At 39.1% G+C, this 11,150-nt stretch overlaps 1 protein-coding gene across 1 annotated transcript; it reads right to left on the reverse strand.

Moving 5' to 3' along the window:
* Nucleotides 1-2,501: 2,501 nt before the first annotated feature.
* LOC129956601 (uncharacterized) lies at nt 2,502-3,194 on the reverse strand. The gene has a single exon (XM_056068530.1). The coding sequence runs from the start codon at nt 3,192-3,194 to the stop codon at nt 2,502-2,504; it is 693 nt and encodes a 230-aa protein (XP_055924505.1).
* Nucleotides 3,195-11,150: the final 7,956 nt, after the last annotated feature.

The raw sequence follows: 11,150 nt of genomic DNA on the forward strand, positions 1-11,150 counted from the left end.
AGATATTGTGTCCATTCTTATTACACCAAGCCACCAATTTGTCCACAGCATTCTGAATTTGTCGCTCTATTAAATTCATATTGCTACCTTGGCATGATATCTGCAGATCGTCAACGTAAAGTGTTCCAGTAACGGATGAAGGCAAATGATTCAAAATCTGGCTGAAATGAACACTAAAAAGTGTTACACTGAGGACACTTCCTTGGGGAACTCCCTCAGTTTGAATAAAATGATTAGAATAAAAATTGCCAACTCGAACACGAAAGGTGCGATGTCTTAAAAAGTTTTGTAAAAAAATGGGTAAATTACTCCTAAAACCTAGGTTAAAAAGTGTATTAAGTATGCCATGGCGCCATGCACGGTCATATGCTTTTTCTATATCGAGAAATATGGAGACAAGATGATTCCTTTTCACAAAGGCATTTCTTATTTGTGTTTCCAATAAGATAAGGTTGTCGAAAGTTGATCGACCTCTACGGAAACCACTCTGCATAGGGGGAATGCTTCCCCTTTTCTCTAATTCGTATACGAAACGAGCATTGACCATGCGTTCAAATATTTTACAGAGGCAGTTCGTAAGGGCAATCGGTCTATAATTCAGAGGGATACATGGCTCTTTGCCTGGTTTCAATATTGGAATCACAATAGCTTCACGCCATTGTGAAGGGTATTTCTGCTCCGTCCATATTCTATTAAATAGTAGCAACAGATTGGACAGAGATATCCTATTCAAATGGCGAAGCATATTGTAAGTAATTCCATCTGGCCCGGGACTGGTATCTTTGGTTTTAGACAAGGCCATTTCCAGTTCAAATATCCTAAATTCACAGTTGTATGAAAAGTTGGTTCGGGATTTAAACCGCAAAGGCAACCGTTCCGCGCGATTCTTAACTGCCTGAAATGTCGGACTATAAGAATCTATTGCGGACACTTGTGCGAATGCTTGACCGAGAATGTTAGCCACATCTATTGGGGCAGAATGTATGTCATTTCCTGTTTTTAAAATAGGAACAGCAGTTTCATGGTATATCCCATTAGCAGCCTTAACCTTTTTCCATAAAAGTTTACTGGAAATAGAGGATGTGATGGAGGAAATAAAATTAATCCATGATTCTCTCTGACTTCGTCGCCGAATGCGCCGCGCTAGTGCCTTGGCTCTTTTGAAAGCGATGAAGTTCTCTGTCGTTGGGTATCTTCGAAAAAGGTTCCAACGTCTTTTCTGGTTTTTTAAACTGTTGCGACAGGCATCGTTCCACCACGGTCTACGAAAATTTCTTAGACGTGGGGAAGTCATCGGGATACTGTTATTTGCTGCGTTCATTATGACTTCAACAACGAGCTGTATTGCTTCCGAAGTGTCTGGAGTATTGGCCATCGTCTCAGTGATGTCTGCTAATTGTGAAAAAGCATTCCAGTCTGCTCTCTGGAATAAGAAACGCTTAGGACGAAGAGTTGTACCGTCGCTTTCAGTACGGGAGACGATAATAGGAAAATGGTCGCTATTATGCATATCGGTATCGACAGTAAAAGTCAACAATGGTAGGAGTTCGGGAGAACACATGGCCAGGTCTAGACTATGGAAAGTACGTGTAGGTTCGTGAAAGTATGTTTGCTCGTCGTTATTGAGCAGACAGATGCAGTTATCAGAAATGAACTGTTCAATCTGCCTCCCACGAGAGTTCGTATCATCCGAACCCCACAAAGTACTATGTCCGTTGAAGTCGCCGAGTACAATATAGGGCTTTGGAAGCTGGTCCACTAACTTGTCAAGGTCTTGCTGATGTATGGTATCATGAGGCGGCAAATAGATGCTGCAGACTGTGACTAAAGTTTGTATGTGAACTTGCACAGCCACAGCCTGCAGAGAAGTATGCAAATTGAGAGGTGTACTGGGATAGAGATTTGAAGTAAAGACACAGACACCACCAGAACTGTGTGATCCTGTGTCTGCATCTCTCCGAACACAGTTGTATCCGCGTAATTTGATGGGAATATTTGGTGTCAAGAATGTTTCTTGAACACCAAAACAGATGGGATGAAATTTATTAAAAATGGATTTAATTTCATGAAGTTTGGAGCGAATGCCACGACAATTCCATGAGACGAAGGTACCCATTAAGAGAGAACTTTAGAGGAGGAAAGAGATTGAGCATTTGTTGTGGTTGCAGGATCTTCGCAACTCATATCAAGCGAGTCTTCATCCTCAGATGGATGGAGCTTGAAATCGGGGTTGTTAGATGTGTCACCAAAAATGGACGTTAAGTCCTTATAGACAACACCCTGATTCGCCAACCCCAAGGCGACTGAATTTCGTGAAGCAGATTTTCGAAGTTTCACAGATAGATCCTTTTGTGAAATACCACGTTTAGCCAATTTTAATGTCATTGAGTTCTTCGTTTTTTTCTTCCGGACTTTTTTAGTTGAAATATCTATTTCAGGAGATTCTTGAACACTTTTTATTGAGTGATGAGAATCAGAATTCGATGTCTTTTCAGGAAGTTTCATACTTGTTTCTTACAATTGACACAAGAACAGTTAGCGCAAAAGGATTTTTGTACAATGGCAGCATAGCTGATACCGGGAGTAGGGGTCTGATTCTGAATTTTACGCCTGGCTTCTGGATAAGTTAAATTTTCTTTTATTTTTAAAGTTGTGACCTGTTTTTCTAAATGCCAGCGCGGGCAAGATCGAGCATATGAAGGATGATCGCCACCACAGTTCACGCACTTCTCTTGTGCGCTACACTGCTGGCTGTCATGCCCTTTTTCGGCACAACGGGCACATGTGAGTGTCCCGCGGCAATTAACTTTTGAATGGCCAAATCGCTGGCACTGAAAGCACCTCAATGGATTTGGTATGTACGGGCGAACTGGTAATTTGATATAGCCTGCATATATAGATTCGGGTAAATTAGGATTGTGGAAAGTAAGTATGTAATGCTTCGTTGGAAGTAGTTGACCATTCCGCCGAATTGTTATCTGGCGAACATGCGTCACGCCTTGTGGCTTCATTTCAGAGGATATTTCTTCTATAGAGACATTAAATAATTCTCCGCAGGTAATAACACCTTTGGAGAAATTTAAAGATGTGTGCGGATTCACAGAAACGGGAATATGAGCGAGAGCTTTTAGTTTCATAATTTGTTGTGCTTGCTTTTTGGTACTGATTTCCACTAATAAATCACCAGATCGCATTTTCCGAATCGATGAGACATCACCGACGGTAGCTGCTATTGCCTTTTGTACAAGGAACGGTGAAACAGATGAAAAGGTTTCTTCTTTATCTGATGTACGTTTGATAATAAAATACTTGTCAAAATATTGTGTATTGTTTTGAGGATAGTAAACTTTACGCCCACTGAAGGGACCACGTTTGGAGGAGCCCATACGATATGATAAGTGCTTCAGGCCCGACGGCACCGCCCACCACGGAGCCCAACAAGGGAAGGCAGCCACCGGCTCTGGCCCTTCCCAGCCTCGGCGCTTACCTTGGTGCTAGCCGGAACCTATACGCTCTGAGTTACCCCGGGGAAAATGACCACCCTTAACGCCAAGTCCAAGGAGTACCATGGGCTTCGCTTGATCTCTAGCAGACTAAACAATCAGGTAACTAGCTACCATCCTATTGATACACCGGAGACCACAGTGCATCACCCGTCTAATGGGTCGCCATGCATGGCCAACACGTGGGGTTTCTATCTGTTCATGAAAAGCAAGAAACAAACAGGGTGGTGACGACTTCTCATGGAGAGCTCCTTCGTTTGCCATCGAGAGAAGAAAGAACGACAGCAGACTGAGAGGAGGGGAATTTGGAAGGCAGACCAGATCACTAGGGTTTGTTGGGTTCGTGAAACCTGTCGCATCTGAAGATGAGCCCCTGGTTGGTTGGTTGGTTGGTTGTTTAGGTTTCCTGGCGCAAAAGCCATATCTGGCCATGCTGCGCCAATCAAATGGTAAGAAGAATTTCGAAGGTATTAAGAAAGGTTATTCCGATTAAAAACTAGGCAAGGTTAAAAATTCCAATCGCAAGCTAATGCATTAAAACGGTATTTAAAAATCATTCATGAAAAAAGTAAAAGTTCGAAAATTACCGACACTCGAAAAAAGATTCCAAATTGATCAAATCTTAAATAAAATGTAACAAACCAATTGTCTGTAGAAATTTAAAAATATCAGAGTGAGGTTTCTCGCCCAGTAGTTCAAGCATGTCTATAGAAACTGCATTAAAAAACCGTAACCGATGATTTTTAAAAACAGGACAATCGATTAAAACATGACGAACACTTAAAACTGTATGGCATGTCTTGCATTTCGGACAAGGTTCACCAAATAAAAGGTGTTTATGGCTGAAGCGTGTATGACCAATGCGGAGCCGAAGAGGAAAGACATCGAAGACAGAAACATCGCCGGAGTTTTACTGCTGAGTTTAAACTCAAGGTAGTTGAGAAAGCTGAAAAAGATGGAAATAGAGAAGTGGGCCGTTATTTTGAAGTGGACGAGAAAGCGGTGAGAAATTGGCACAAACAAAAGGATGTGTTAAAAAGCATGGGAAGAAAGCGATCCAATCGGCACGGAAGAGTAAAATGGCCAGCTTTAGAGGAAAATTTACTGAGATGGGTTCTCGACCAAAGAAATGCCGGACGCTCCATTTCAACAGTTAAAATCCGCCTCCGAGCGAAGTCCATGGCAGAAGAGATGCAGATAACGGATTTCAAGGGAGGAATAAATTGGGTTTACCGCTTCATGCGTCGTAAAAACTTGAGAGTTCGCAGCAGAACGACAATGTGTCAGGCTGTTCCAGACGACGTAGATGAAAAAAAAAATGCTTCTTTCCTTCAGTTTACAAGGAAAGTTATTTGCAGAAGGGAAGTATTCCCTAAAAAAATATAAATATGGACGAAGTTCCATTAACATTTGATTGCCCACCGAATCGCACAGTCGATACTTGTGGAGTGAAAACAGTATCAATAATAACAACTGGTCAAGAAAAGACCCATTTCACAGTGATGCTCGCCTGCTGTGCTGACGGCACAAAGTTGAAGCTGCTCTTAATGTTTAAGAGAAAAACAATTCTCAAGGAAAATTTTCCTCGAAGCGTCGTAACACGGTGCAATGAAAAGGGTTGGTGCAACGAGGACATTATGCTCGATTGATTTCAAGAAGTTTGGAAGAAGAGAGAAGGTGAATTTTTCAATTCCAAAGGAGTATTAATTATGGATTCCATGAGGGCACTCATAAAAAACAGTGTAAAGGCGGAAGCTAAAAAAAAACTTCGGTGCTGAACTTAGCGTTATTCCAGGAGGTTTAACAAAAATCCTGCAATCTCTGGATATTAGCGTGAACAAAAGTTTCAAGTCCCACGTACGTGCTTGCTGGGAGAACTGGATGTCAAAAGGTTTACATACTTTCACAAAAGGAGGAAATAGACGCGCTTCATACACTGAAGTTGCCGAATGGGTCGATAAATCCTGGAAAAGTGTTAAAGTGTCAATCATCCGATCGGGATTTATGAAAGCCGGGATTGTTAGTGAAAGCGAGGAAATCACTGACAGTGAAGATAGTGATGCTGAAAATGAACTTTCGGACACTCTTCCCGAAAATATATTAGAACTGTTTAATTCTGATACCGATGAATCGGACTTTGAAGGGTTTCGTTAATGTAGTAGAATGTGTGATTAATTAGTAAGCACTGTTTTTTATTTGTATTTAGCGTTTTATTTCTGAAAGTATATTAGTATGTACTTTTTCTCTATTTATACTTAGTTCTTTGTTTCTAAAATACATTAATATTGCCGTATTAAAATAACGTAATTTCGGACGTATAGTCCGCGGACTATCCGGTGGTGCGGACTATCTGACGATTTTTGAAATTTTTTTTTATATAAAATCATGTCTGTGGACTATACGATGGTGAACTGGTGAAATTCCGGTAATAAGAAATGAATCAGTATCATGATTTTCTTTCGTCACAAGCAATGTTAAATTTGTAGATTAGAGAAAACGGGGGTTGCCAGCTTTGGCGCATTATCGCCAACGACGAAGAAGGAAGTTAAACTATGATTCACCCTTGAATGCACTGTTTGCAAGGCTCTTCCTTTGCCACAAACACCTCCAGAATCACTCCTCATGCTTCTCTCGACCGATTCTCCTGATGGGATTGATTTTCAAAGTAACATAAGAAGATATAACTCATATTTTGAAATGACTTCATTTGGTTTAGGAAAGGAAATTCGAGAGCAAGGTTTTATGCCAACATTTAAAGTTCAAAGACAAGTGTAACATTGAATAGGTAGTTTACAGCCACAACCGAATGAGGACCAAAATTTCTTCAAGTTTATTTCGTTGCTGATAAAGAACAACAGATTGAACAGCGCTGCAGGAATGCGAGAGACATAAAACCAGGAATAGAGTCGCAGCTACAAGAAATTCTACATCGGCAAAATAGTTATGTTCGAAGTTTTAAATGTGCAATGGAAAAAATCACGCCAGAAATGAAAATTGTCAGTCATGTAGATAAAATACCTTCCGGTGAACATGAAAAAATTTAATGCGCCGACAATATCAGAAGTTGCGATTATCTTAATTGGCGATAAGCATGGCAGTCGTGATATTTCATTAGAGATGAGGTGTAATGAAATAGAAAAACTCATCGCGTTCACGATGCATTAGAATATCCATTCATATTTTGTCAAGGTGAGGATGGATATAACTTTGAATTGCGACGAGCTGATCTTACAGGGGAATAAACTACAAAAGAAATTTCAGCATTGGCTTTTTATGCATTTAGGATTATGTTTCGTGCATCAAATTTCAACATTATTTTAAGGTGAAAAGAACTTTTACAACAATTTGTTGAAGATACGTTTGCTAAAATTGAAACCGAGGGATTGCAATATTTATAAGTTTGTATCAAAAGAAATTCCGTGGCGAAGATTATATCAATCTAAGAGATGATGAAAATATAAAAAGAAATTGGGAAAATAACAATTTCACCATCTACTTTCACAGGCAATCCCCGATACATGCATGAAAGAACTCAAGATGCCATGCCATAAGTTAGAAATAATGGAAGTCCTCATTTATTTAGTACCTTCAAATGCAATCCACAGTGGAGAGAGATTACAGACGAGTTCATATCAAGACAAAAAAAGCCTTGATAGGCATGATAAAATTGGTCGAGTATTCTATTTGAAACTGATATCTCTCATAAATCTTATAAACAAAGGAAAAATATTATAGAAAATAAGATGCTTCATTTATACAGTTGAATGTCAGAAGCGCATATTCGTCTGCGGTTTCAGGATAAATTTTATGCTCTTAAGATTGACGATTTAATTACTACTGAATTGTCAAATCCTGAAATTGATCCTACATCACCTCTGTCACCATGTATGAAAGATGGAAAATGTATCCTAGAGATTTTTTAAAAAGAAACACATACAGGTCATGACAGATATCCACTTTATCGTAGACGGAAACCTGAAGACGGACGTCCAGTAACTATAAATATAGTTCGTGAATCTGAGTTTGTGATAGATAATCGGTGGATTGTTCATTTTTATCAAGAACATTTTTATCAAGAAAAGATGTATATGTCAACGCCGAATACTATAGTTCTATAAAATCTATGAAATATATGTGCAAATACATAAGCAAAGGTTCTGAAATGGCTATATTTAATTTAACAAATAATGAGATTCAGTATGACGAAATTCAAACGTATGAAATAGGATATCTCAGCACCAATGAAGCAGTTTGGGGGTATTGGGGTTTCCTATTCATGAAAGGCAGAGAGAGTTTATAGAAGAAATATTTTAGAACGAGTGCAAACTACACCAGAAAAACTACTGTAACTACATTTTTCTCTTTATGTCAAAGTGATGAATTTGCTCGATCTTTATCGTACCATCAAGTGCCTAAATATTATACTTGGAATAAAAGGAACAAGAAATGGGTTCCTAGGAAATCTGGACAAGCTGTACGTGATTACCCAGGAATTAAATCAAGTGATGCTCTTCGTTGTGTCTGTACCGTTCACCCAAGCAATTCGGAATGTTTCCATCTGAGATTATTACTTCATGAGGTTATGGGCCCGACATCTTTTTCTGATGTGAAAACATTTAACCCGGCAGGACGGGCGCGGGGAGTTTCGACACCCCACGCCCAAAAATATCCATCTGCTGTCTCCCCCTATAAACCGAAGTGGTCTGGTCCATCGGTACCTGTCTCAAAGGCCACCTTCCACGCGTCGAGTCTGAAAACGGCGAATTCAGACACCATTTTAGTCTTATAGAACGATTTCGGGTGTGCGGACACCTCGTGCGCACGCTCGTGTTAGTATTTTTCAGTGCAAAATCATGGCTAGCTCCAGTCGTTCTGTTCAGTCTTTTCCTCGTTTGACGTACGGGCAAGAAATGAACAGACTTCAGAAGATGTTGAGCAGAATATCAAAGAATTGAACGATTCAGATAATGAAGACATATTCAGTGATCATCAATCTGAATCAGGAGAATGCGATTTTTCAGAAAAAAATTTCGACCAAACTAGCTGTTTTATCGGAAAAGATAAAACAACAAAGTGGCAAAAAGAACCCTTTCGAGTTCAAAAGCGCATAGCTTCCTAAAATATAATCAAACTTTAACCTGGCAATACACAATTTTCTAAGAATGTTACTTCACCAATCGATGCATAGAGTCTAATATCTGATGATTCAATCATTGAAATAGTTTTAAAATGCACTAACATTTATACAAAAAAACATTTCTGGAAATTACAAGAGGCAAAGAGATACGAAACCTTTAGAAAAAGAAGAGTTCTGTGCCTTTATAGGACTATTGTATATAGCTGGTTTCTTTGTTTTGTGAGGTTTTTTGGCGCAAGAGCCACATTTGGCTAAGATGCGCCATGCAAATTTGTATATAGCTGGATTGCACAAATCTTCTCATGTGAATGTCCGAGACGTATGGGCAACAGATGGCACAGAATTGGACATTTTTCGTAAAACTATGAACTATAAGGGTTTTCTTTTTATACTTCGCGTTTTGCTATTCGATGTCAGAACTCGTGATGACAGACGAAAGGTTGATAAGTTAGCTCCAATAAGAGATGTATTTGATAATTTTGTCAGAAATTATATCATATAGGTGAATACATGACATTGGATAAAAAACTACAAGCTTTTCGAAGACGATGCTCCTTTCGGCAGTATACGCCGAAAAAACCAGCAAGATATGATATATAAAAATTCATTAGACGGGTGGTACATTTCGGTCCCCGGTGTATCAATCGGCCGGTATCTCAGACACTTAACTGGGCTGCTCAAGGGGATCAAGCGAAGGGGTCACTCCTTGGGCTTGGCGTTAAGGGTGGTCACTGTCCCCGGGAGTGACTCCCAGCGTATAGGTTTCGATCAGCACCATGGTAAGCGCCGAGGCTGGGGTGAGCCAGAGCCGGTGGCTGCCATCCCTTGTTGGGCTCCGTGGTGGGCGGTGCCGTCGAGCCCGAATCATTCACCATATCGCATGGGACTTTATAATAATCAACAAAGTAATGCTTTTTTTAAATTTTTTGTAATTTTTTCTGAAAATAATGATTTAAAGAACATATCTCCCATATTAATTCATAAAAGTATCTCTGCCCTCGTCGGAGAGGTAAAATCAATTAAAAAACTGAACAGTGGAAAACTTTTAATAGAAGTCATGAATATGAAACAATCGGAAAATATATTGAAACTAGGAAAAATAGGGAACATAGATGTCAAAGTCGCTCCACATCGTACACTCAATCATTCAAGAGGCGTTATTTCCGAAAGAGAATTTCAAAAAGATCTTGAAGAAGATATACTAGAATGTTTGAAAAACCAAAAAGTCATAGCAGTTCGCCGAATTACAATCAAACGAAATGGTCTGAACCTCCCAACAAAACATCTCATTCTTACATTTGACACTCCTGTACTGCCAAAATCCGTTAAAATAGCTTATATAAACTGTCCGGTTAAACACTTTATACCTAATCCACTGCGCTGCTTTAAATGTCAAAAGTTTGGCCACACAATAACAGCTTGTCGGGGAAAACAAATTTGTGCTCGTTGCTCTATTCCAGATCACGAAAGTAACACCTGCAATTCTACAGAAGCAAAATGCCATAACTGCGATGGTGATCATCCATCGTATTCCAGATCATGCCCACATTATAAATTAGAAAAGGAAATCTTGACAGTTAAAATAACAAAAAATCTCTCTTTTCCTGACGCTCGAAAAATAGTCGCCGACAGAACACCCAAACCAAACCTCTCTTATGCATCTGCACTAAATCCATCAGTCTCCCCATCACAACAAACAAACTCTGCCACAAATAATCTTACATCAACTACAGCAGCAAATACTCTCATTAATAATGAATTAATAACAATTAAAAAAAGTGACTGGCTAGAACTTCTTGCAATTAAAAAGTCTTGGGAAAATGCTTCATTGTCCCCCGCTATATCACAGGCAACTACCAATTTAACTCCTGTACCAAAAATTCAACCAAACCCACCTTATCCCACTATTAGCAGTGATGAACAGGCAAATGCGTCTGCAACTCCTACAAATAATTTATTAAATATAAAGACGGCATCAAATATGTCTCCAAATAATACCAATATATCCTTATCAACAAATAACAATTCATCCCCTGTAAAGATTAATGCAAAAAGTGATCGGGAAAATAAAAAAACGATGAAGAAGTCAAATGATAAAGAGAAAGTGAAAGAATCGAAATCTAGCAAACGTGTTCGCCTATTAGCCAATAAAAGAGATCAAAATATTTTAAAGACTTCTGCAAATCGATCACCTACCCGACAAGATTTTTTAAAAGATTCACGAAAGAAAAACTTTAATGATGGCGAAGATAGTGATTCACTTTTTAATGTTCATCCATCTGAAGATGAAATGTCCACCAGTGAGGCTGGTGACTTCTAGCTCCCTTAGTTGTCTTCTTCTTTCAGTCTCTCCTTTTTCTGTTTTTTGGTTTGTAATTAATGGCTTCATTTATTTCCTGGAATTGCAGAGGGTTTATGAACAAGTCTTCAGAACTTAAAGACCTCATTTATAAATATCAACCAACCTGTATTGCACTACAAGAGACGTATCTTAAAACAGATAAAAATAA

The sequence above is a fragment of the Argiope bruennichi genome, chromosome 11 (genome assembly GCF_947563725.1).
Source record: "Argiope bruennichi chromosome 11, qqArgBrue1.1, whole genome shotgun sequence".
Lineage (NCBI taxonomy): Eukaryota > Metazoa > Arthropoda > Arachnida > Araneae > Araneidae > Argiope > Argiope bruennichi.

Excerpts from the sequence above, each read along its gene's own strand:
- LOC129956601 (XM_056068530.1), bottom strand. The coding sequence starts at position 3,194 with ATGCGATCTGGTGATTTATTAGTGGAAATCAGTACCAAAAAGCAAGCA.